The following is a 27,690-nucleotide window of genomic DNA, read 5'->3' as shown; positions in this document are numbered from 1 at the left end:
GATCCACCTACACCTCCCAACTCCATGACCCACCATAGCACTTGATTAACATCTGAGTGAGAGTAAAGGAGGGCTGATATGGGGAGAAAGGAATTAGCAAACGAGCATCAAATTGAGTATATTAGAGCTAATATGCAAGAAGCGGTAATGGCTCACAAGATGTAGTGTAGCAGAGTGAAACCACGATAGTGGCGAGATGAAACCATGATAGTGTATTTCACTAGAGGAATTTCACGAGAGAACACTCAATACACGTGCTGATCACATGCAACAAAGATGGTGGTTATAATATACCACGGCTATAATAGCTGCATTATCATGGTTATACACATTTGTGCGAAGTGGATCATAGCTAGGTTTCAATAGCGCCCACAATTGTGGTTATAAATAGCACTACCATGGTTATATATATATATACATTTGTGCATAGCGGTTACAATAGCACTATCGTGGTTTTTTTAAATACATTTGTTACTTATCGTGGTTTCTTTTAATACATTTGTCATGTAACTTGCACATACTGAGTACCAATATTCAAAGTTTTAGATATATATGATAGTGATTTATATATGTATTATACAACGATTTGTGGCTGGAAAAGAAAATTAATAAGTTATATATATATATATATATATATGATTCAAGAAGCGACTCTAACACTAGTTATGCCCGACAGCATCCAAATCATATTATATGTTGGTTCCTTATTTTAGTCCGCTTTTGCGACGTGCTTTGTCCGTATGGTCCTATACCCCCTTGTTATTTTACCCTTAGTATTATATTATGGAACCCTCTTTTAGGGATTCTTCTTCACTTAGTGCACAATCTTTGCATGGACTACACCTAGATGAAGCTGTAGCAAATAGTTAAGAAAACCTATTTGAACATCAAGCCCTTACACTTAATTCCTTTTGCGTGCCTTTTTTTCTTCACTTAATGTCTTAGTAAAATCCTTTCATAAGTCATTTCTTGTTCTTCGTACTAGGAGCCATTCCTTAATGACATTTCCATGAGTTGCTATGTTTTTAACCGTGGGAGAAGACTTGAATCTTAAGCTTGAGTCTTGTATCCACCTCCACAACCTTGCTTTAATGTCTAGCAAGGCCTCATTCTAATCCAATTTTTATGTAATCTTTTCCCTTGAGTCCGTGAGGTTGAATGTTTGAATCTCACGATGGTGAATCAAGTTTGTTTCCATCACTTTTAAGAGGCTTGAGACCTTGATTTGCCATCAAACTTAATGATATTTTATGGCTCCATGAGTTCTTCTCTTTATTTTAGCTACAACACCCTTTGCACCCACATTTTCTTTATTATGGACAGTATGCGATAATTTACTGATGAGTTGACCTAGTGGCTAGCATCTCCTTGTTAAGGATGGCCATCTTCAATAATTATTGTTATAGATTGATTTAAAACTATCCTATCCTAACCTGGCTTATTTTTGGGCACCTAGCAATGGAAACATTTTAACCCCTTTGATGGCATTTATGCATCATTTTCTTTGGTACTACCCAACATTGTGTGACCTTTGACCTTGTAGGTTACTTCATGTTGGTTTTCTTATAGTGTTAGTGTTATTGGCCCTTACAGGTTACTTCATGTTGGTTTTCTCACAATGTTATTGTTATTAGCCCTCTCTTGTGTTCATGGTCCAAATCTCCTTGTTAATCAATGAGATTTTGGTAGTGGCTCTTTATTGTGGGATTTCACCTTGATTTATGCCCTTTTAGGAATATTGTATATATGTATATATATATATATATATATATTATACACTGACACTAATTATTATAAATGATATGCATATTCGTTAGCTTTCACACTTGCAACCTTAGTCAAGTATAGGGTATTATTTGATGCCCAAAATGACTCAGATGTCCAAAATGGGCTTCAAATTTAAGTATTTCTTACAAATTTTCAAGTTTATCTTCTAAAAGATCTATATTTCCAAAAATATGTATTGCAATGTCTATCCCTTCCTCAAACAAAGTTGTTTCATCATCACCACCACCACCACCACCATGCCATCCACAAATTTGTGATCATAATGTTGTTGATCTTGATTTCCATAATTGTTGACAATTATGTGCATCTTGGTTTCCATCTTTGACATGTAGGTTTGATAAACTTGACGTAATTGAGTCATCTCCAAATTCTTTGATATCGTTTTCATATATATTTTTTGCTTGAGAAGAAATGTGATAACATACTACCATATCAGAGCCGAAGGATCTAGTTGGAATAGACCTTGTAATGACAATGCATAATATGGTCAAAAAATGTATGTGCATAGGGTCAAAAAACATAAATTGATTATTATAAATGATATGCATATTATACTTGTTCACATTGTGTTGGTAGGAAAGATGTGTTGGTGATATCTATCCATAGTTTAGTGGAGTCAACCACCACAAACCCACTTTAAGCTCTTCTAATATTGGCCCTAGGTCCATTCTCACCCAATTTGAACCATTAAATATGAAAGATGCACATTAAAGATCAACTTGTTGAATTCTTTAAAGTCTACTTGAATATTCTCTTTAATTTTTCCACAAATTCACAATATTCCATTTCAACTTGAAGTATGTTATCGTCACTTGCTTAAGCCTGGTTTTGTTTCTCAAACTTAGCCATTACTCCTAAATCACAGGTCGTTCTTTGCTTGTCTATATGCCCTACACAAATATGACGGCCTTCCGAACGACGATGCATGTGCATAAGGACAAGAAAATTTGATAGAAAAGGATATGGGGTTAGACTCACACATGAGTAGTTATACATGAGTAGTTATACATACTAATGGAACAATTATCTTACCTTCGTCTTAATAACTCCTCTTCAATTCTCATCATCTCCTCCTCTTCATTTCTTGCCCTAGTAATAGCCTTATACAACCATAAAGAAGGCATGAAGGTGGGAAGTTTTGCAAGATTAGGTGGGTATGAGTGCCTTCTAGTTCTCCTTGTAGTCCTAAAAGTGTCTACGAGCATTGGTTCTCTCTATCTTAGCAAGCTCGTACATTTGGACCCACTTTTCTATCTCGGGAGAATTGAGGATACAAAATTTCATGATCTTCTCCCACAATGTATGATCCATAGTACACTCCCCTTTCTTGCCCTATGACACTTACCCAACAAGCCTTTCATCTTGCTTATCAGTCCATAGTCAAGACATCCAAGGATTTGTACAACTAAACCAAGGACTCCTATACAACTAAGGAACTAGGAGATGTAGACTCTTGTGCCAAAAACCAACCTTCTTCCTTGCTTACTTCAAGACAAGTCCTTTTTTGCACAAAACTCTTAAGTGTCTTCATGAACCACTATGAGAAAAACATCTATTAACTATATGCATAGTACGTGAGCACTAAGGAAACCTCGTCCACTACATGCACTAGCAAGCAGATGTACTTGGATTGTGAGAATGCTAGTGGGAAAGTGTTTTTCTAGAAGAAATACGGCTTCTAAAGAATTCATCCTCTCTCCTTGAATTGTTTGCAAGTTGATCTCTTTTTGGGAAATCCACATAATGAGTATGTTTTTTAGTATCTTGTCTATGACACAACCCTTGATAGTTGTAGGAAGAATAATCTACATGTGATAAAAATAAAATCAATATTTTGTGTGGAAAGTTTTTCTAAAATGATCATGTGATCAATTAAAGATATATATATATATATATATATATATATATATAAACCTATAAGGACTTGTTCCAATCATGGGACTTCAACCCACTGAGCCTGTTGTTTTTAGTGAACACTCCTTTGAGGTAATGCATGATGGTAGTTGGAGTAGCAAGATGCAATAATTTTCTTGACTTTCTTGTCCTCTTACTTTGAGACGATCTAAGGAGCCTTTGGTAGGATTACTCTTCCATCATTGCACCTATGGTTGGATTTCTTCCATTTTTTTTACTACTACAAAAAGGCCCTGTCAAGCATTCTTATCATATTTATCTCTAATCAGATGCTCCTAAATAATGCTCTCAACATTTTTGAATATGTAGGTAGGATCGATTAGATGATTAATTGTAAATTCTCTAAATAAATATGGAAGGTGGTGAAAAAAAATGGAGAGTTCCTTCATCCCATTCAGTTCAAAATTTTTTCCCTCTCTCCATACATGCAACCACAAACTTGCTTTCATTGGTCTAAGTAGTCACCCAAGATTCTTTCTCTCTCTCTCTCTCTCTCTCTCTCTCTCTCCCCTATAATCTTTTGCATAGGGAGGATAGAGTTGTCTACTACATCCCCACCACAATTATGGTCTTTTCTCTCTATCTCCCTTCATTCACTCATTGTGTTTTCACATTGTTAACATGGTTTCCATCCCCCCCTTCTCACACAGGTATGGTTCATGTATTGGCAGGTTACTATTGAGAAGCATGTATTCTTCGAAGAGATGACATCCGCAAGACTGGCGAGAACGTCTCATGATAGTCGAGCCCTTGTGTTTGGCTAAATCCACGAGTCACCAAGTGAGCTTTGTAACGAGCTATGCTTCCATCAAGATGGTGCTTTTTTCAGAGGATCCACTTACAGGTGATAGGTTGGCAACCAATAGGAATTTTGGGGCATCTTGGTCATCAGGCATGGTTGAGTTTACAAGCTTTTTCAGGTTAACAATCTGGCTTGCAACATCCTTATGTTCATAAGTCTCTTGGAGTCGGGTCCATATTGCCCTTGCAGCAGTGGTCAACGTTCTCACTGTTTTGCTTCTATATATCCTCCATATGTAGGAGTAACTCAAGCCTCGCATTGAGGTCTTTGGCTTTCCAGTCAGTAATTGATTGGGTGTTTGCTGCTGTTGCAGAATTTTCCTGCACGCTGGGCACATGGATGTGCCATCTACGATTTCAAGGAGACCCTATTTTTCAAGGATGATCTCCATTGTCATCCTCCAGGGTTGATAATTTTTTTCATGCAATTTGTCAACTTTGTATTGTCGACTGGATTGGGCAATGGTGCTCACAAGTGGCTGTTCCCGACCAGCGCATGTGTGTCGAAGCCTTGGTTAACTTGTATCGCAGGCACAGGGTCCTCACAGGACACTCACGATACCATTGTAGAAATTTGACACACACATACTGTGTATTATAAAAGCACAAAGTACTTACTGTATACGAAGGTGCACACAGAGATGCACGAACAGTTATGTTTCATCATGGGGTCGTGCCCCCTATTAGTACATCTTTTGGTTCGTGCCTCTTCGATATTCGACAAGTTTGATGATTTTTACATTTGACGAATTATATTGATCAACTGGACTTTGTATTTGAATTATACTAGTTGAACTATACAGCTTATGGTCGATGAGATCTGTTCATCAGGAAGATCAACTACCCCCAGGTATACTAAAGTTGGACTTATATCATAAATTTTGATGTGTTCGTCTTTGTTGCTAAGTACACAAAGGATCCAAAGTAGTACTGCATCATTATACCAGAAAGAGAAACAAGGGATAGAGATAAATGATGCAAACATTAAAAAAAAAAGGAGAATGGAAAATAGCTAAAGTAACTTAGTGCACTCTTGCAACCAATTGGTGCATCGAACAGGATGCAAGGATGAGAAATAATCAATTGCAACTCTTTGGTATTGCGGTTTCATAGCCATTTGGCTCGTGAGGTTTGAGCAAGTTATATAGTTCAAAGAAAGAGTGAGTCAAAGGAACTATGGACCAGTTTGTGGATGCTATTGGTGGTTTTAGGCACATAGCTGGTTTATTAAAATGGATGAGAGATCAGCTTCGCTTTGATTTATCATACCATGAATGGGGATATGTATTCCTCATGCTCAAAAGAGCTTTGGGGTAAGTGAGCAAGTCTTTTGGTCGACCAGTATAAGTTTTGCGCACACTACAAAGTAAGAAGGACCTTCGATACAAGGTTGGTAAGACTTTGGAAAAAAAGTTGGTTAACTTTGGTGGATGGCTTTTAAGGCTATGTATGATGCATAAATTTTGGTCTAAATGTTGATGAACTCTTCATTCCTTTATTAGAGAAGAGATAATTGAGTGTAGACTTCATTCCTATAGAGGAGAAGATGTATGAGAATCATGGAAGACAAGAAAAAGGAATTAACTAGAAAGTTTATGGGATATATCTTAGCGGACAAGTGTGCAAAAAGAAATCTATGATGTTAAGGACTACAAGTAGCAAGGATGTGTATGTTGAAAAGCACCTAGAATACTTCTACGAGGTGAGCAATAAAAGTACATGTATAACTCTAAAGCAAAATCACCAAGATGATGTAGATATACATAGTATGGGATGCATATGTCGTTTGTTAAGAATGAAAGCTCAATGAAATCATGAAGGCATGGAAATTCATGACTTCATAGACCGATTGGTTTTGAGTAGATCAAGCTAGTCATGGAAGCTAAGGCTTTGCATAGCGCGTTTCATTTAGTTGGCTTTGTACAATCATAAGAAGTTAAGGCTTTGCATAGCGTGTTTCATTTAGTTGGCTTTGCATAGCGTGTTTCATTTAGTTGGTTTGTACAATCATAAGAAGTTACTAGAGGAAGATCTCAAAATAGGAGTATGGCATACAACATTTAACTTCCCAACCATATATATATCAATGACTCTGGGCATCGAGTGTGAACCCTACAAGTCCACACCATACTCACGTGACCATACTCACGTGCTCTCTCCTCTACTTGATATCCCCCATGCTACACACCACTGGGTCCTTTGGCCATTCCGTGGTGACCCTCTCTCACTTCTGCATGTTTTCTGCATGATGGATGGACAAGAAGAGCAAAGCTTGCATAAGTCCTAACAATCAATCACTACCTCTGGAACCTTCCTCTTACCATTACATTATACATATCATAAACCTTTGCTTTCCAATGACCAGCCATCTTTACTTTCTATTGCCATCTCCATAATAATTAGGGCATAACGATTGCTTTGGTGACATTTATTCCTGGCCAGTACAAATTCATTCACACCATAAGAGTAACTTCCAGAGCCATCTTGGCGTCTGCTAGCCTCTTCCAAAGCATTCATGATTTCTTAGTATGCAAAGAGACCCTGTAACGAACTTTCCATCTCTAATCGTTGTATTTTTAAGTCATCAAATCTTACAAGGATCATCTCTGCCGCCCAAGGTTGCCAACAATCATGTCTGCACAAGGTTGCCAACAAGGATCTGTGTATCATGAAGTCGAAAGAGTTGGTAGAGGTGGTGGTAGTTCCCTTCTTGAAGCACCTATGAGGGCGTTGAACAAAAGGATTCTTGTACCAGCTTGCTTAGAACACAACACACTAGCCCTCCATCATAGGATATGCGTAGTGAGAAGTAATCCTTCTACAACCTCCTTGTACCTCCTTTGATGTTTGCTACATTATTAATGGCAGAAAGAAGTGGTAATTGGACTAGTTTCAATGTGGACATCAGCATGGTTGAGAGGCCCATAGCTCCATGATCTCCCTCTTCTACACCATGAGATAATTCGAGCACCACAAGCATTAGTGAATGTAGCAAATCATTAGGTGAAAATCGTTGTCTTTATGCCATTGCATGTTTTTGTCGACTTCTTTTATGACGAGGAGGTCAAAAAAATATTGTCAATGTTTATCTGTAAATCAGAGAAATGTTTGGATTTCTTAGGTCAAAATTGGGATGTGAAAGAATTAAATGGGGTTACCTGCAAAATCCATAGAAAATCTATTGTTCGTAAATATATGATTGGAACCCAGAATTTTATTTTGTCCTTTCATTATTGGCATTATGTCAATGGAAAACTTGTAACAATTGATCAGGACTTGGAGGATGACATTGAAAATCCATTGATGTTATTAGAGGTATGGTTTGAACATGAGCCCTTGACAGTACTCAATATAAGGTAAAAAAATCTCACTGCGTCAAGTGAGAATAGACTTGGAAAATGAGGATGACCTAAAAGTGCCTAATGATTTTGTGTTTAAGTGCAACGACCACAAGGTATGTTATTCAATCTAACCTCGAAAAAGCATTCATTCCAAAAGTACGCTATAATCATTATTACTTATATACATTACTTTGATTTTTGGAAATAGGTACCAAGGAGAAAAGAAAGGACCATTCAATGTAAACACATTACCAACAAGGAAGCAAGTTTTTCGTGGTGCAAACGACCATCACATAGAGATAAATGGAGATAAATGTATTTTTGACAGCATATAGTTACATCAATCATGATAACATTTTGTATTTCTTAAAGCAATAGAAACTAAGACAAATATTCTACATTTTCTTATTGGATGTTTAAAACATTGATAGCATGTTCTCATTTTTTCCTACCAAGTGTGCTATTGTGTGTGGAATGATTCTTGTTGTTGGGGCGATGAGGCTTGTCGTTGAGGAGTGCTTGCTCTTCAAGACGCTCTTGGGTTTGTTGCTCTTCAGGAGGACGCTCTTGGGGTAGTTACTCTTCCGGACTCTCTTGGGGTGGTTGCTCTTCTGGAATTGAAGCTTGCTGTCGTTTGTGAGGTTGAAGCTTCCAAATTGACGTCTTCAGATTCATCAGATTATTTTGGAAGCTCGACAACAAACCTGTTGACTTGTGTTCGGGGGGTATTGCCGTGGCGGTAGTCCTGGTCGTGGCCGTGGTGGAGGGGGCACAAACGCAACAGGGATATTAGGCGGCATGCTATGAATGTTGACAATAATATGCTCAATGGCCTCTTCCTTGAACAGCCCTAAATCCACATTAGAGTATTCTGATAATCGTGGATTCTACAAAAAGCCAAAAAATTTTACATGTGCCGTCAAAGAATGAGGAAGGAAAGTAACATATCATTAAAAAAAAGGAGCATGCCTACATTTTCTACGGGTAATGAGAGAACTAAATGTAGCAGCAACTTTGCATTGTAGCACACCCTCTAATCGCAACTATGGCCATCTCTCACAGTCCTTGTGTGTTCTAGTATTGTGTCCTGGATTATGGCCTCGAGAGTAATTATTAGCTTTCTAATCGATCTGCATGAAACAAACCTGTTGTCAATACTGAAAGTTCTCTAACTACTTCTCCCTCTCTCTCTCTCTCTCTCTCTCTCTCTCTCTCTCTCTCTCTCTCTCTCTCTCTCTCTCTCTCTCTCTCTCTCCAACTCGTTACGATATATAAATACTGAATGTATGGACTTATTGTCTCACGGTGCCATGGAATTCTTCACCTAAATTGGCCAAGTAACAAGTCTTGGATTCCATATCGTAAAGGATCAAACTCCAGTGTGAGCTACAACATGCAATTAGGAGTATCAGAAGTAACATCAAAATATAGTAAATATAGGTCACAATACTAAGACTATAAATGAGGATTGCATGTCACTTACTCTTCATTATATGCCATTAGGATTATTTGAGCTACATCGAAATTTATCGAACTAAACCACGGACATACATCAACCAATGAAGCATGTTGTGTAGTAAGAACCGAGGAAAGAAGGGAATCTACAATATATACACGATTTTGAACATCGAATGAGAGATTTGATATAACCAAGCTGCACAAGATTACATTATATTAGTTACTTTAGACAAGCAACCCACTTTACAATCACGATGTGATGAAAAGGACGTAGCAAACCTTAGAACTGTTATGATAATTCTATCATTGACCTCCCTCAAAACATTGGACAAAACATCTATCTCCTCCGCATCGAAAGGGAAAAATTGTGCGGTGCCTCGCACCGGAAGTCCAACGTGAAATGAGAGGACAAAATAACTCAAAGCTCTGACATTCAACTTATGCATTTCCCGAATAGCCGATTTCTTTAACTGCAATTCTTGGAGCTCCTGCATCCTGGCTTGGTTGCCAATCCTTTGTGCATTGAGCCTTGCGTTGAGCCTTGTGTCATGTGAATGACTAGCCTCTGTCACTTCTGTGATCTTAACTTTCTTCGTCAAAGGCGGGATTACAAAATTCCCTTCATTCTCTTGTCGGGCTCCAGCGTACGGTCATATGTGAACCTCAGCAAAAACGAAGCGAGTTCATGTCTTTCGGCATCACAGTGACTCTGTGTGCATGCGCGGCAAGGACATAGCTATCCTGGAAAAACTCGGCAAGCCAGTCTTCTGCAGCCTCTTGCAAACATCCTAGGGTAGAGGCTGCCAATGCATATTAATGCCAAAATTCTCGCATATAGACCGGACTACACACTGGAATGGCAACTTCGAAACCACGCAATGCATATGTTTCTCCACCTTCCTTAGTTCAAGAAGGACGGATCTATGTTGGTCGTATCTGCGTCTCCTCATTGAGCGCACTGCAGAAATTTCCTTTCTCGAACTAGCTTCTCTACCTAATTGAGGATCATCTGTAGATGAGAGCCTTGCAGTCTTCTTCATACGCGCCATCTGAAAATAGTCACAATGTTACATGATAAGCTTCTCAATAAATACATAGGACAATAATATGAAAACTACTGAAAAAGTTAACTTGGATAACGAATTAGCTTCAAATCACTACAACGCGATATGGGTACTTCAGACAAAATCTATATCAACTCCTCGCGTTGTATTGATTTCTCAAAGAGACCCTTTCATTTAACAAAATAACACAAGAAAAATACACCTAACAACACCTATGACGATAAAATAGGTCCAAATCACTACATCGTGATATCGGCATATCAGACCTAATCGTCATACCCTAATTTCTTACACAGAGCGTTTCATTTCACAAAGTAGGTCATGGAAATAAGTAATAGATAACATACACGATACAAAACAATGTATAGGATAAGAAAGTATGTCCAAAACACTATAACGCGATATGGCTACATCAAAAATAATTATAATTTATTCTTCGTGTCATGGTGACTTGTCAGACATTGCCTTTCGTTTGACCCAATATCTAATGAACATAGGTAAAAAATGATATATATGATTGAATATAACATTTAAGACATTGCCTTTCATTTGACCCAATATAACCTAACAACACCTATGATGATAAAGTAGGTGCAAATCACTACATAGAGACATATCAGACCTAATCGTCATACCCTCAACGCCCTGTAGTGATTTCTTGCACATAGCATTTCATTTCACAAAGTAGGTCATGGAAATAAGTAATAGATAACATACACGACACAGAACAATGTATAGGACAAGAAAGTATGTCCAAAACACTATAATGCGATATGGCTACATTAAAAAAAATCGTAATTCATTCTTCGTGTCATGGTGACTTGTCAGACATTGCCTTTCGTTTGACCCAATATCTAATGAACGTAGGTAAAACATGATATATATGATTGAATATAACATTTCAAACCAGGAGTGATTGCTTGATAACTTACCAAAGAATTACGTAGGAAAAATGTTGAAGTGATGGTTGATAAATCACAGAGATGGCGTAGATGAGGCACGGTGGAGGAATACATGCAGCTAAAGGAGGCAGAACAAAACGATGGCAAAAGACACAGACACTTGCAAGGACGAGTACCACATTTACCGAGGATGAGTACCACATTTATCGAGGACAAGCACGACACACGTGTGAAAGAGCATGTCCACACGTGCGCCAAGGAGGATGTGGGGCCATACTCATGATGATTACGATCAATCAAATTTTGACACGTGTCATCATATGTGCGCAGAGCACGTGGTATGCCATCATGCATGTCTGCCATGTGTACAGACCATTAGTTTCCGTGGATTCATTGCTTCTTGCTCTCGTGTAATTTTTCTCGCAAAATCATCTTGTGCAATTTTTCTCGTAGTCATCACCTTCACCCTGCTTCTTGCTCTCCTACATTCAACTTTGTTGGTTGCTTCTTGCTCTCCTAGTGAATTTCGCGGTATGTTTTCGAATATTTCTGTGTTTCAATTTGGCCGAAGTTATATAATTGTTTTATAAATATTCCATCAAAGATTGCTGCTTTTAGATTTTTAAGAACTTAATTTATTTCTTCCAAATATATCATCAAATTACTACAACGCGAAGAGGGATCTCGGTGAGAACTAATGTACCCATATCGCGTTGTAGTGATTTTGCCCACAATGGTAATTTGCTTGCATAAATTTCTTAAAAGCACTACAATGCAGCGAGAAGAGGTCTTGGTGCAAACTCTCTCAAGCATATCGCCTTATAGTGATTTGTCCTACTGTCGTTCTTTTTTTACTTTTTCAAAGATTTCATCGTTTAGATTTTTAAGAAATTAAATTTTCCTTACAAATAATTGATCAAATTACTACAGCGCGAAGAGGGGGGTCGGGTGATAACTCTCCCACTGGATATTGCGTTATAGTGATTTGTCCTACTGTCATTCTTGTAGTGATTTTTCTTACAATCGTCATTGCCCTTTGAAATATTGCATCAAATCACTATAACGTGAAGAGAGGGCTCCTTGGGAATTCTCCCATACGTATCGTGTTGCAATGATTTTGGCACATTTTCCCTTGCAATTTTATTTTCTCACTAATATTTCATCAAATTACTACAACGCGACGAGATATCGATGAGATTTCTCCAACGCTTATCATGTTACACTAATCTTGGCTAATCCTTTATTATCTTACACAGAACTTTCGTCGTCCTGACATATTTCATGGCTTGTAGATGGAACCTTTCGGGATTAAGGTTGAGTTTGATGCTGGCCTTCAAGAAACCCCTTTCTGTTGAAGTTTGACTGCATCATCGACCATCTTGAAATTTCACGCATGGTAGTAATTCTCGCATATGTATGGCTTCAGCAAGAAGGATTGCCGCCAGGTCAACTGCTCGCCCATGAGATCGAACGTGATGGGAGGAGCAGCGGTGGGTGGCCGGTGATAGTCGCCACATTGTCGGGGGGGGGGGGGGTGCTCGTGCTTCCAGTTGTGATGCTTTGCTTCAATGTAGAGACACAGGAGGTGGATGTCCATGCAATCCGTGACCTTTGTGAGCGGCTCCGCTTGGAGTTGTCGACCGAGTAGGATCCATATTTCCTGATCGAACTTCGTTTGATCAAGCGGGGGTCACGCCAATTCAGTGGGCTGAGCAGAGGGTTGTTGACTTCCTCACGCTCAAGTGGTGGCGACAGTGGGATCTCGCCTTCTTCCAAGGGTGGGGGGAGGGGTTTCTTGGTGACGACGGTGACAAGGTTGGAGGGGTGGTGATGATGAGGAAACATTGGCGAGGTCGGCATGAAGGACTGGGGCAAGCCTGGCCGATGTTGAGGGAAATTCTATAAGTGCAGTGGTGGGTAGGCCTAAGTTCAGTGTCAATGTGGGAGATGAGGGGGGGTTGGTGAGGGAGGTGGAGTGGAGAGATGAATGGGTGTAGAGGATTGTGAGGGGAAGAGTGGGAGGGTTGTGGGTCCAGGAGGAGGTGGGGGTGGTTGTGTGCTTGTGCTTGGATGAGAGGGGCTAGGCAAAGTTTGGTACTTCCCCATGTGATGCACAAACGCTCTCTGCATAAGCTTTGTTGGATTTGAAGCTGCCAGTACGTGCCCAGCAAAGGGTTTCCACGGTATTGAAATGGGAGGATTGAGGAGAGGAAGGGCCTGCTTATCGAGTAATGTGGGGGGGAAAGGAGATGATCTTATGGGGGGTGGGGATTCAAAAAGGTTCTACTCCAAAAAAGTGTGCCTTTGTGCCTCCTCCTCAGCGGCCTTGCATTTGGTTTCTTTAGGTTCCTGCTCTTTGGGGGTAGGGCCCTATTTGGGGGGAATGGGCTCTTTGACTTTGGGTCCAGGTGATGGTGTTTTGGCAATGGTGATTGGGGAGAGGATTGGGGGGGAGGCAAAGAGATGGGGACTACATTTGGGCCGTTGACCTACACTACCCTGGGGAGCTCTTCCCATCCTGTGCCATGGTGGTAGATGACTTTTGTGAGAAGGGTGGCAGCCACAACCTTGCCTTAGGTGTTCAAACAAACATCATGTAGCTCCTTATGCAAATATTCTACCCAATTGAGACGGGTGTCCCCTGGTGGACTCTGGCCAATATTGATATATTGCATTTGCTAAAGCTGTCTGTCCCCGTGTGGTTAATAAAAAGGATAGTGCCCTTGCTAGCATCACAAGCTCTTCCTAATTGATGTTGCTCCATTCCACTCCGTCTTTAATGGTGCTTCCCCTGAAAGTGCCCTTAGTCAACTGTGGGGCATTGGTGAGCTGTACATACGGTTGGTCTATTCGGGGGAGGTGGAGGGCTTCTTGGATCAGGTCAATACTAAGATGGACTGTTTGCACTTGTCCCTCATTGTCCAGCACTTGACCTATTCCTTAGTTGGCATCGTAGGTCTGTAAAGTATAGATAGTTGTATAGGTCAAGTCCCCGGCAACTCCATAGTGGGCAGGCCTCCAAGCCCAGCTGCTCGAGGTGGGCTAGATCAACAGCAATGGCCATGTAGCATGGTCTAGTGAAGTAACACAACTTATGCTCCACTTTATGATTGTTTTTCATAAAGGAGTGGATTGTGTGGCTGCTAAGTTGCTTCATTAGATGCTCCCCCAAATATGATAATTAGGTTGGGTGGTGGCCGTACTCCTCAAAGCGTCCCCCCGTCGGGCGCTTCTTCCTGAGGGTGGGGTGCTTGAAGACCTCTAGGGAGGAGTCTGATGTGTCGGCCATGGGTGAGGGAGGGTGGTCAAAAAGGGAAAGCTTGAGAAAAAAATTGGCAAGAGTTCGAGTAGGCTAAAAGCTGAAAGTGAGGAAATGAGAGGGTAGGTCCTGTATATATAGGTTTCAAAAGGACACGGCCATGGCAAGAGGATGGTACGAGTGTGGCATTCCCCGGATGGTATGAGAGGGTAGGTCTTGTATATATAGGTTTCAAAAGGACACGGCCATGGATGGCAAGTGGATGGTACGAGTGTGGCAATCTCAGGAAATGGGCGTACCAGTTAGATCTTCGTTTGGTATGGGCATGGCATCGTTTTGGAATGGGTGTACCATTTGGTTGGAACAGATGTGTCCTTTGAGTGTTGATGTTGGAACAAGCATGGCAGTTAAAGCTCAAGATGGAACGCCCGTGAGGATGATTGTGGCAAATAGGGATGAGAATGAAACGGTTGTGGCATTTCAAGTGGATGTTGGTATGGCCACAGCAACCCTGATGTTTTGAATGGTACGGCCGTGTGGCAAGTTTGGTACGGTCGTGGGGCAAATATATATAATTTTTAGGGCACCTTGCAAACAAGTTTTGTATCCATGGGCTATGCTGCCAGCACCCCATTGCGGGTTTTGTACTAACTGTGGGCCTAATTTGCCAAATGGAGGAGACGATTCCAATTAGGTGATGGTGAGGTTGGGATTTCCTTGGGAGGTTAGAGGCTTGTGATGAGGGAGTACCTGAGAATGGAGATTTCACCTAATGTGATTGATGTGATTGGTCGATATGATCATAGTATAACAATCAGTGTAAACAAGGCACGCATATCTACTAGGCCAATGAAAGTTTTCCATGTGTCATGCATGTCTTAATGTCCATTCATCTCGCCGTCTCGTGATCACTTTGACTATAAATAGGTGATTTGTCTTTCTATTTTTCATCATTTTTGAGTTCTTGCTTTGAGCTTTTATCACTTCCTTCTACAAAATGATTATGTGTGCTGCATATTCATCCATCATCACCACACCACAAATAGCATAATTGAGGTAGGAGCATCACCTTTTCTCTTTCTTGTGTGTAAGTAAACTAATAAACACATCTAACTAAAATCCTCATTTTTTTGAAAAATGAAACTCAAAACTGATTTCTCCTCTCATGAATGACATAAACTTGCATGTACTCACACATGAGGGTAGGCATTGCCTAGAAGAATCCTTCTAAACCCTCAAAATTAGAAAAATCAAAACATTAAAACAGCATGATTCTACAGACTGCATAATTACAGTAGGCAGCAGTGACTTAGAATCATGGCAAATGCGACTTTAGAAAATAAAAAATTGGCAATACAATGATGCTATTAGAGACGCCAATGACCCTTTTTAGGATGAATTTTAACCAAACCCTCACCGTGCTTCTACACCTGCCAAATCATGGCTAGGATTGCCACATGGTGGAGTCATGTTCACATCAAGTGAAATGCATGGAAATGATGAAAAGTAAGCACAAGTAGTGTAAGCCCATCATGGGGATCACGTTCACGTTAAGTGAAATGCATGGAAATGATTAAAGGCAAGCACAAGTAGTGTAAGCATATCATGGGGGTTTATGATTTGGAGGTTTGGTCTCATTTTGAATCACTTTTGTTGTCATGTTTTTGTAGGGTCAAGAATCATGGCATGATCCTCTACAGAATCATGATACTTGACATTTTCATGCTTTGGAGATATCAAGGGGGTTGATTTTGCCTTGTGAAGCTCAAATATGGCTATACATTTGAATTCTACTCAATTTGGTTTCACGTGATTCTATAGGTTCAAGAATTACGACCATGATTCCTATAGAATCACGTTGATAGATTTATCTCAATTTTGATTAGAGTAGTTTAGTAGTATTAGAATTCTGTTTTAGCAACCTTGTTGGGACTACTTTTGTGACCATGATCATGCCATGGATCATTCTCCTGATTTGATGTTGCAACTTCTTTTTTATGTCCTTTGCTTCTTTGGAACTAGGTGATCCTTATTTGGCTAAACCCAAGCATACCTCGATGAAACTCTTGATATGGTGCTAATGTTGTTACAGAAAATGACAACTTGTCTATCCACTGATCGACCCAAATCTACAAGTAGCTTTCTCAAAACCAAGCTACCTCACATGCTGCCATAGCAGCACCTTTGTACTCGGCCTCTGTAGTACTGGATAGAGCAACTGTAGGCTGCTTCTTGCTGCTCCAAGTCAAAGAAGCACTCCTCAAAGAAAACATGAAGCCACTAGTAGATCTTCTATCTGAGATACTACCAGCCCAATCAGCATGTACACGTATCTCTGTCCTAGTTTCATAAAATAGTCCACAATGCAAAGTAGACCTGTATACCCATGTACACGTATCTCTGTCCTAGTTTCATAAAATAGTCCACAATGCAAAGTAGACCTCACATACCTCAGTATGCGTCTCAATGCATCCAAATGCAGCTTCCAAGGAACCTGCATAAACTGACTCACTAACCTAGCAGCATAGCTCAAATCTGGCCTGGTGATCGTCATGTAGATCAAGCTTTCTACTATACGCCTATACATAGTAGGATCGTCCAAGATCTCTCCTGAATCTACACTCAACTTGCCATTTTGATCCAATGGCACTGAGATTGGCTTACAGCCTATCATACCATACTTGGACAACATGTCCAAGCCATACTGTCTCTGCAGTAATCCAATACCATGTGGTGACCTAATCACCTCAATGTCCAAGAGCTCCCCCAGATCCTTCATCTCAAAACTTCTGTCTAAGCAAGATCTTTACATCAAAGATCTCTACATCATGGTCCCCCGTAATGATCAGGTCATCTACATAGATGACAACAAGTACAACCCCTCTATCACTGTGTCTCACATACAGCGAGAAATTTGCATTGGCTACATGAAAGCCAATAGTGACAAGATATTCAGAAATCTTTTCAGACCATGCTCTTGGTGCTTGTTTTAAGCCATACAAGGCCTTCTTCAACCTGCAAACATGCTCGGGGTGACTCACATTCTCATAACCAGGTGGCTGCAATATATACACCTCTTCCTGCAACTCCCCATACAAGAATGCATTCTTTACATCCATCTGATGTAAAGACCATTGCTTTGATGCAACCATTGCTATCACAACTCTCACTGTTGCCATCTTGGCAACTGGCTGAAAGTTTCCTCATAATCAATGCCATATGTCTGTGCATATCCTTGGCTACCAATCTAGCCATATACATATTTATGCTTCCGTCACTGTTATGTTTTACTTTGTACACCCACTTGCATCCAATGGCTTTCTTGCCTTCAAGCAATTGGCACTAAATCCCAAGTCTCATTTCCATATAGTGCATCCATCTCCTCATCCATAGCTTTCTCCCAACACACATTTTCAATAGCCTCATCAATGCATATGGGCTCTATAATCTGCACAACTTTTGCCATGTATGCATAGTGATGTGCCACATAACCATCATCAATGCATATGGGCTCTATAATCTGCACAACTTTTGCCATGTATGCATAGTGATGTGCCACATAACCATCATAGGTAAACCTCTACACAGGATTCTTCACTCTCCCAGATCTTCGCAGCTTTGCATTCATGGCTTCCATAGCCTTCTTTACACTAGGTGTTCTCATAGCTGGTATCCCAAGCTCCTCATCAAGGCTCATCTCTGAGCCACTAGACTCTTCATCAACATGAGAATGCCCTACAAAATGTCAGGCATACTAAGGGGCTCAACCACTTTCTCTTTACCTTTATGTGATGTACTAATCACATTTGCAGGACTAGTATTATGATGCAGCCTGCCACTTCATGGTCTATCAACTGAACCACTAGATGAGGACTCTCCTAGTCCACTCAAAGACTGTGATTGCTGACTTGCATTTTGTGCAACCACATTTCCACTCACATCAGCCCCAACAGCTTATTTTTCAGCAGCATACCAGCTGCTCATCTCATCAAAAACAACATCCCTACTTACCCTCAACTCACGTGTAGCAAGGTTATAACACCTGTATCCCTTTTGCTCAAAGGAATATCCAATAAACACACATTTTTCAGCTTTTGGATCCAGCTTAGTTCTCAGCTCATCTGGCACATGCACATATGCAATGCATCCACAGATGAGACAAATCAGGTTTTCTGCCAGTAAACCTCTCCTCTGGAGTTACATCATGTATGGCTGCAGTTGGAGTCATGTTCATGATGTAAATTGCTGTAGAAACAGCCTCAACAGCCCAATAGCTATGCTGAATATTCTTCTGTTCCATCAATGCTCATGCAATCTCAACAATGTGCTTGTTTTTTCGCTCAACAATTCCATTTTGCTGCGGAGTGCATCTGCATGTAAACTGTCTCCGAATACCATTCTTCTTCAAAAATTGAGAGAACTCATTGGAGAAGTACTCTCCTCCTCCATCTGACCTTAGGCACTCATTGGAGAAGTACTCTCCTCCTCCATCTGACCTTAGGCACTTTACATATTTCCTTGTTTGCTTTTCAACCAGAACTCTGAAATTCTGAAAATGAGTGAACACCTCACCCTTCTCCTTCATGAAGTATATCCACACTTTCCTTGTGTGGTCATCAATAAATGTCACATAATACCTGCAGTCTCCCATAGACATGGTCTTCGTAGGACCCCATACATCTGAATGCACAACATCTAGTGCATTTTTGCTCACATTTCTGTTACGTGGAAATACATCTGAATGCACAATATCTAGTGCATTTCTGCTCACATTTCTGTTACGTGGAAATACATGCTTTGTTTGCTTTCCAAATTGGCATGCTTCACATTTTTTCTGCATTCCTTCAACTTTAAACTTTGGCAGCCCTGTCACAATTCCTTTAGTTTGCATAGACTTCCTTCTCTGCACATTCACATGTCCAATTCTTTTATGCCAAATGTCTGTGTTTGCAACAATTCCTGAACTATTTGCAAACATCGCAGCACTCACTTCAGGCATGTTTACATTCAATGTAAACATTCTGCCCACTCTGTTGCCTTTTGCAACCAACCTGCACTTGTCTCTAAAGTCTTCAACATAACAACCATCATGGTTAAACCAAACCTGCAAACCCTGCTCAATTATCTGGCCAACTGAAACCAGATTCTTTGTTATGTTCGGAACATGAAGTAAACCCTACTCAATTATCTGGCCAACTGAAACCAGATTCTTTGTTATGTTCGGAACATGAAGTACATCTGTAAGGTACTTCACTTTGGACAATGGCACATCTCCAACATGGGCAATTGGATGAGCAGTGTCATCCCCTGTTTCCACAAAACCTAGTCTTTCAAGGTTTTTCATCTCCTTGAACCACTCCCCATGACTTGTCATGTGGTCCATACATCATCTTTATGTGCTGCTTCAACATTTTCAGACATGGCATTAACGACATGCTGCATAACAATCAACCTTTCATTATCCTCATTGTTTTTGCTCGAGGATGCATAGTTGTTTTGCTGCAATTTCCCATTTTGCATGTCAGCCTGCTTCTTAACAATCTGCCTGCACATGTCTAGGCTTACCACAATAAAAGCATCCACGTGTATCATTATACTACCTTTGCCAATTTCCACGACCTCTTTGACTCCCCCTACCTTTGAATTGGCCTCTTCCACCTGCATGTTGTTGTTGTTGTAAATTCTGGGACTATTGTTGTTGTTGCTGCTGGGCCATAATTTTGATTACCTGTTCGGCCACCTCCTTGGCCGTATCCACGGCCTCCTCTACCTCGTCCTCTTCCTGAACTTGTGTAGAAGTCTTGTTGCTCTAAACTGTTTTTGTTTTGTAAAGACTGTTGGTCTTCACCCAAGCTCTTCTCTTCTATAATCAACATAGACACCAAATCTGTGAAATTGGGAATGTTTTCCCGAGTCTGAATAGATGACTTGAACGCCTTGTATTGTGGCCTGAGACCACGTAGACAGACTTCCACCTTATCATCATCATCATCTACTAAAACACTAATAGATGCAAGGGATTCCACAATACCCTTTATCTTCAATGCATAGTCATTCACAGACATACTCTTTTTCTCCACAGTATGAAGTTCATTCTTCAACTGTATCTTTCGTGCCTTGGTATTTGTTTCATAGAGTTTTACCAAGGTGTCCCACGCCTCCTTGGGGGACTTGGCATCCTGTATGTGCCCAATCATGGTGTCATGTATACTGATAGAGAGCCAATACATAACTTTTTTCACTCCTTGGTTCCAATCCTTGAACTCTTTCACATCTGCAGTAGTCGGATTGATCTCTAAAGCCTCTTCATGCTCACCTTCTATATAGTCCCAGTAACCCTTTCCCATCGAAATTTGTCAGCCTGATTCTCCAAGCATGGAAGTTATTCTTATCAAGCTTCTCAGCAACAATCTGGTTTATGCCATCATTTGACATTGCCAAACACACAAATTTACCAGAAATAGCACTCTGGTTTGTTGTCCTGCACAAATTGCTGTATTTTTTGCAGCGATACTGTAGTACACTCAAATGTCACAACCAAGGACCTCAATGTGCATACATACACCCAATGGCAACTATTGACCTCCTTGCAGCGCACAGTGTCTGCACAACCAATCTGTCTTCCTGTAATTTCTTAAAACACAGTTCTACAGAGAATCTATGACTTACCCGCAGTACTCGAAATCGCCTGCTTTCTGAAAAACGGAGGTCAATAACTTACCCACAGTGCTCGAAATCGCCTGCTTTCTGAAAAATGAAGGTCGATGACTTACTCGCAGTGCGAAATCGCCTGCTTTCTGAAAAACGGAGGCCGTAACGTGCTTGAAACGTATTTTTGGCCCAAAAAAGTGATCCGATAGGACAGTATAGTTGCCTATAGCTTTACTCCCGCGAAGAAAGCTCCTCAATCAGAGATCGTTTGCCGGTGCCTTCCATAGAGCTCCCGACAAGGGTGTAGTCGCCAACACAAATAGGGAAGATAGTTGAAGCTCTTACCCTCGTACCACTTCCTGTGCTTCTCTTGCTTGCAGCTCAGCCCTTAGCATGAACCAAGATCTGATACCATGAAAATATGTAGGGGAGAAAAGAGCTTGAGCTCTTGCAAGCACACACACACACTCACAAAACCCTAAAAGAGAACACACAAGGTGAGAGGCTGAAAATCTTCTTCTTCTTCACACAACACTCAACACACCATATACAAAGATAAGAGTGCACACCTATGAAAAGGTACTCAACCAAATATATACTAGGGTTCTCTATAGTGTGAACCCAACTAAATGAGCTAGCGCTATAACTATGCTAGTCTCTAGAATGGCTATCACACAGCCCGTCATCCCACTGGCCACATATCACCCATGATCTCACCAACCATGCCAGTGGTGTAAGTGTAGGGCCTATCCCCCAGGCAGGTCATCAGTGTCCACCGCCTCATTAGATGAGCTCGATATCTCAACAGTGGAAAGATTCTAGGAAAAGGTGCCCCAGATGTAGAGGAGGTGGCACAAATTAAGGAGAAATCAGTGGGATTAGATGCTTGGCACCTTGTGGATGTAAAATCTATAAATTGAGGCATTGGCCTAATGAGAACTTGCTGGTTTTTTAGTATCCATGCCTACATTAAGCTATTAGATTAATTGTGCACTAATCTCACCTAATCACCTTCTAATTACTTGCTAATCATGTTGATCCTTGCATTTGATCCACCATGGCTCATCACATTGCTTCAAAATTAACAGTAGTGATCTCATGGTCAATAATAGCCTCATGTTGAAGTTCTTCTACCAGGTCAACAAGACTAGGTGCTTCCTCATATATAGGATATGTAGGGAGTGGTCCCCTATAAGGTCTCAAAAGATTGATATGGAAAGAATTATGAATTCTCCAATGAGAAGGAAGTGAAAGCCTATATGCTAGGTCATTAATCTTATGAGAGTAATTTGAAAAGGACTATAAAAATGAGGAGCTAACTTAACAATAGAATTAGTCTCAACACTTTTAAGACGTCTCTTTTTAATACGAAGCAAAACATATTGACCTACTTGAAAAACCATGTGCTTTCTTTTCATTGCTCTTGTGCTTTATAAATAGCATTATCAACATGATCGTGAATGGAAGTAATCTCAATGGTGAATTAATGTACAGCTTCAATAGTGTGTGACAAACGAGTGATAGGAGTAGGTAAAACTTTACCATACACAATTGCAAAAGGTGCTTTCCAAGTGGGATGAATGCGATGTTTTGTTGTATGCAAATTGCAAAATATGGATATACTTATCCCATTTTTAGGTTGTGATGAAACATATGTATGAAGTAAATCCAATATTGTGTTATTTGTCACTTCAATTTGACCATTAGATTTAGGATGAAATGCAATGGAAAATTCCAATTTAGTGCCTAGATTAGCAAACAATGTAGTCCAAAAATCACTGCAGTAAAACTTAGAATCTCTATCAAAAACACTCACTTGTGGTAGACCATGATGTGTGAAAATATGTTTAACAAACAAGTGTGTAGCTTGATGTGTAGTAAGAGTCATTTTACAAGGAAGAAAATATGCATGTTTGCTAAATCTATCAACAATGGTCCAAATCATATCATTATGGCTTGTAGTCATGGGAAAACCAGTGATAAAATCCATAGACAAGAAGCGTTAGGAATTAGAAGAGGCATAAGCAAACCAAGTTTCTTACCCTTGTAACTTTTCACTTTTTTGACAAACATCACATTCAGAAACAAATCTAGCTACATCATATTTCATTTTAGGCCAATAAAAGTAACTAGATATGGTTTGGAATGTAGATGAAACACCTCGATGCCCTGCATAAGGTGGGTGATGTAATTCCTCTAGAATAGAATGTCTAAAGGGTCGAATAATGCATAATCTTTTTTGAACGAAAAGATATCCATCATCATAGGAATAGTCATCAAAAGGGTTCCAATGATTTTCTCTCCATCTAGACCAAATGTTACTAAAGTCAAGGTCTTGGGCATAAGTCTCACGCATAGAGTCAAGAGATGTATTCTTAATTACAAATATATTTTGAATGGAAGGTCTTCTACTCAAAGTGTTAGCAACTACGTTTTCTTTACCATGTTGGTATTGAATAATAGGCTAATTTTTTTGAATAAAAGCTACCTATTTAATATGTCAATCTGAAAGAAGTGGTTGAGAAAGTAAGTGTTTTATACTTTGCTGATCAGGTTTTATAAGAAACTCTGAGCCCATCAAATAATGTTTCTAAATTTTGAATGTATGGACTACATTAACAACTCTATGTCATAAGTGCTATACTTATTTTTAGCAGGATGAAATTTCCTACTCTCGAAAAAGCAATAGGATGACCATCTTGCATTCACACAACACTAATGCCCTTACCACTAGCATTGGTTACAACACAAAGAAAGGACGTGCAAAATCAGGTAATTATAACACAGGTGCATGAGTAAGTGCATATTTTAATGCAAGAAAAGATTTCTCTTGAAGTTCGGTCCATTCATAAGGTTTGGTTTTCTTAAGACATTTAGTGAAATGATTTGCTTTTATTATGGCTCACCCAAACTCCTCTTGAAACACATCCAACAAGAAAATTACCTGGTGAACTGCCTGTCGTGGGGATCTATCCATTGGTGGTGGCTGAGCTCGTAACCCTTGAGGTCTCCAAGATCCACAACTCCTTGAGAAGAAATTCCACTACATATCCCCTGCATTGTCACTCGCGTTGCACTACGTGTACTCATCCCTCGTCTCACCTTAGTTCACTCACACACACTCACTAGCATGGATTAGAGAGAGATTAGCAAGAGCAAGACTCTATTGCACAGTGGGAGAGTCCTTTGTATTATGAGAGATATTCACTTATATACATGGCCATAAGTGTTCGCACTCACTTAAACTATGGCCGACCGGGAACTTTAGGCTCATAAGAGACCTAATTCTATTACAATGACTACTCTCATAATATGTCTATGAAGTACATCACTTGGGACTTCATCCCAACTTGCTACCACATGCTCTTGAAGTGGAAATCACCATAAGTATTCCATCAGACCATTACGGGTGCCAGTCCAAGTTATAGATTTGGACACCGTTGCTTTATATCTTGAATGTATAACCTTTTGGTGTGTCTACCTTGACTCCTTGATGTAAAATAATAGAAGTAGCTCTTGTTAACCCTAGAAATGGGTTAACATTCCCCTCTTCCTAATGTCGGTCGCGTCCTCTGATCGCGTTGAAGACCTTTATGTGGGGAGAATTTGAAAATCTTTGTTAATGGCTTTTGAAAGTTGAGTGACGTTCAATGGTTCTCGTTGTGGGGCTTCTCTCTTCCTCTCTCAGAGAAGAGATTCTGAGTCCTCTATCTTAGGAGTCTCCATGAAGTTTGCCATTTGCTGGTCCTTCTTCATTTGGTTTGCTGTCTCTAGCCATGTGTCCTGGCTTCCCACAGTTGTGGCAAGTAAAGATCCTTGCTCCTCCCCTACCTCTTCCTCGTCCTCGTCCTCGTGCGAGGCCTCCTCGGGTGTACAGTGCTTTCTCCTCTCCAGTTTTGTTAGGTCCAAACCTTTCTTTTCTTTAACCTTGTTCTCTTGCTCTAGTAGAGCTCCTTCTATCTCATGCAGCTTCAAATCTTGTACATTCTTTAAGGTTGCCACAATGTTCTCATACTCTCCTTTGTCCACACTCTTTAGAAGCACTGCTAGTGCCTCATCATCTCCTACTTTCTTCCCAATGGCTACAAGTTGTTGTTTGATGCTTTTGTATTTGTTCAAGTGTGTGGTTAGAGGTTCACTTTCCTTCATGTCAAGTTTGTAGAATTGCATTAGCGTATTTATCTTTGAATTCTTTTCTTGAGTGCCAAATAATTTGTTAAGTTCATCCCATGCATCTTTAGCTTGTTATATCCCTGCAATGTGGTGAATGATTTCATTTAAGCTAATTGCAATGAGTCCTAATGATTTCTCATTTCTGCTCTTCTACTCATTCTCCCCATTCTCTATTGGACATTCATCTCTTCCCTCAACTAGCCCCCATAGATTCTTCCTCATGAGCAAATACATGGTTTTTGTTTGCCATGTATGAAATTGCTCCTCGTTAGCTACTTCTTGTACAATGTTCATGATGATGTGAAGGGGGTCTTACCCCTTGATCCAATTCAAGATTCAAGGGCAGTGTCTACCCTTTTACAACTCTAATTTGGTGTTTAATGATGATTACAACAAGTTTACAGGCAGCATAAATACACCAAAACTTGCATAAAGCCAAGGATAGTTGGTTTTGTACTAGATGGTTGGGACATCAAACCAACTTTAAATTGCAATCTAAAGTGATAGAGATCTGTATCAGATACCCAATGGTAAATTTGAACCATCAATTGTACCAAAATATAGTGATTAGTGTTAATTAATCACACTAATTAGTGAGATTAATTCCCTATTTTGTGTGCAAAAAAAAAAGAGTGTATAGGGAGGCCAGATCTGGTGCCTTAGAGCTCAAATGAGCTCAAATCCTTTCAAGGGCATCAATAGCAATTAGTCTAGTTAGAGATCAAGCCCAAAAACATAAGATTTAACCAACTATTAAATGCTTAATCTCTGCTTTACCAAAGTCACTTGTAGATTTGATCCAGAGCTTGATGTAGCTTCTCCTTGATGAATTTCAAAATTTTGAGACCACCAACATGCTCAAAACACCAAAAAACTCCTTGGGCTAGCTCCAATGCTTCTAATTCCAAGGCATGATGAGACAAATTTGCAATTTTACTTAGAAAAAAATGCGCTAGCGATTTCGCGATTCATGGCTTCTCCTAGCGATGATTTGAAGAATTAACTTGGTAGGCTAATGCGTGGAGAAGCTACCTAGTTATGGCTAAGAGGATTTTAGATAATTTAAAGGCTGGAGGGAGATCAAGCCCCTCCACCAGCCGGGGGTGCAAAAGATTAGTTGAAAAGGACTAAAAAATAGGATTAACTTCTAATCCATGATTAGCAAAGTGATTAGGCTTAAAAATTAGCTGAATCCTAAGCTTTGGCTCTGATACCATGTTAATTTTGAAGCAATGTGATGAGCTATGGTGGATCAAAATGCAAGGATCAATATGATTAGCAAGTAATTAGAAGGTGATTAAGATAAGATTAGTGCATAATTAATCTAATAGCTTAATGTAGGCTTGGATACTCAAAAACCAGCAAGTTCTCATTAGGCCAATGCCTCAATTTATAGATTTTACATCTACAAGGTGCCAAGCATCTAATCCCACTGATTTCTCTTTGTTTATGCCACCCCCTACATCTGGGGGCACCTTTTCCTAGAATCTTTCCACACCTCTATATTCACTCATGCTACCCTTGATTCTCTTATTCAGTAGATTCTTCTCACCTTTTCACTGCTACCCACTCAATTACAGACTCCCTTTTACGATCTCTAGCTAAGAGCTTGTTCCCGCACACACCCATTCACTTGCATATTTCAAAAACTACTACTCGCATAGGTACTGTGTATAATAGATATCTTTTGACCTTTAAAAATTATCCTCATAAAATGCTAAATGGATGCCTAAGTGGTTTTTTCAGGCCTATCCCAACCTCACCCAATCTTACTTTCAAACACAGGCTAGTTGATATGATGCAACTAAAGATAGCTATCCCGGGCAAGAGAGATGTTACAGTTTGTCCGTCCATCCTTTTGTGGTTAATTGGGGATGCCTAATTACCACTATCTTGCTCATGGTAATAGTTGAAGTTTTTATTTTAATCCATTTTGGAATAGCAAGTAATGTGTCTCCCAAGTGCCATGCTATGAACATAGTGGTGGTAATTAGTGGAACTAAGTCTTGGATTTAATACTTATGTGTTGTTGTGTACTTTTAACATGTGTTACTAATTTGTAATGTGTTTAAATGGACAACCTATGTAGGTTAGTGAGATTGACGAGCTTTGTGCTCGTAGGCCAGAATGGATGGGACGTGATAGCTGTGATATGGCATAAGCTATTACCGGGATGGTTCTCACCTTGGTATCTTTGTCGTAGTATCTACTACGAGATTTTGTATCATTATTGGCCGCCCACTTTTATTATACTTGGGCGTGGATTTATTGATTTTTGTTGCATGTGAATTAGCCCTTGGGGTTTATGATGATGTAATTCTCCTTTAGTGGTTTAGATA

General features: G+C 39.9%; 1 protein-coding gene across 1 annotated transcript in view; it reads left to right on the top strand.

The window, feature by feature from the left end:
- The window catches only part of LOC147632892 (uncharacterized), a 28,628-nt gene extending 13,578 nt beyond the window's left edge, over window positions 1–15,050 (top strand). Inside the window, exons 4-5 of the mRNA XM_086807053.1 lie at window positions 8,402–8,569; window positions 14,895–15,050. Of these exons, the coding sequence (XP_086663179.1) occupies window positions 8,402–8,569; window positions 14,895–15,050 (324 nt within the window). The remainder of the gene's footprint in view (window positions 1–8,401; window positions 8,570–14,894) is intronic.
- The last annotated feature ends 12,640 nt before the right edge of the window (window positions 15,051–27,690 follow it).

Source organism: Cibotium barometz, chromosome 13 (genome assembly GCF_041138505.1).
Source record: "Cibotium barometz isolate CiBa-2024 chromosome 13, ASM4113850v1, whole genome shotgun sequence".
Lineage (NCBI taxonomy): Eukaryota > Viridiplantae > Streptophyta > Polypodiopsida > Cyatheales > Cibotiaceae > Cibotium > Cibotium barometz.
This window is presented reverse-complemented; position numbering and strand designations above follow the sequence as displayed.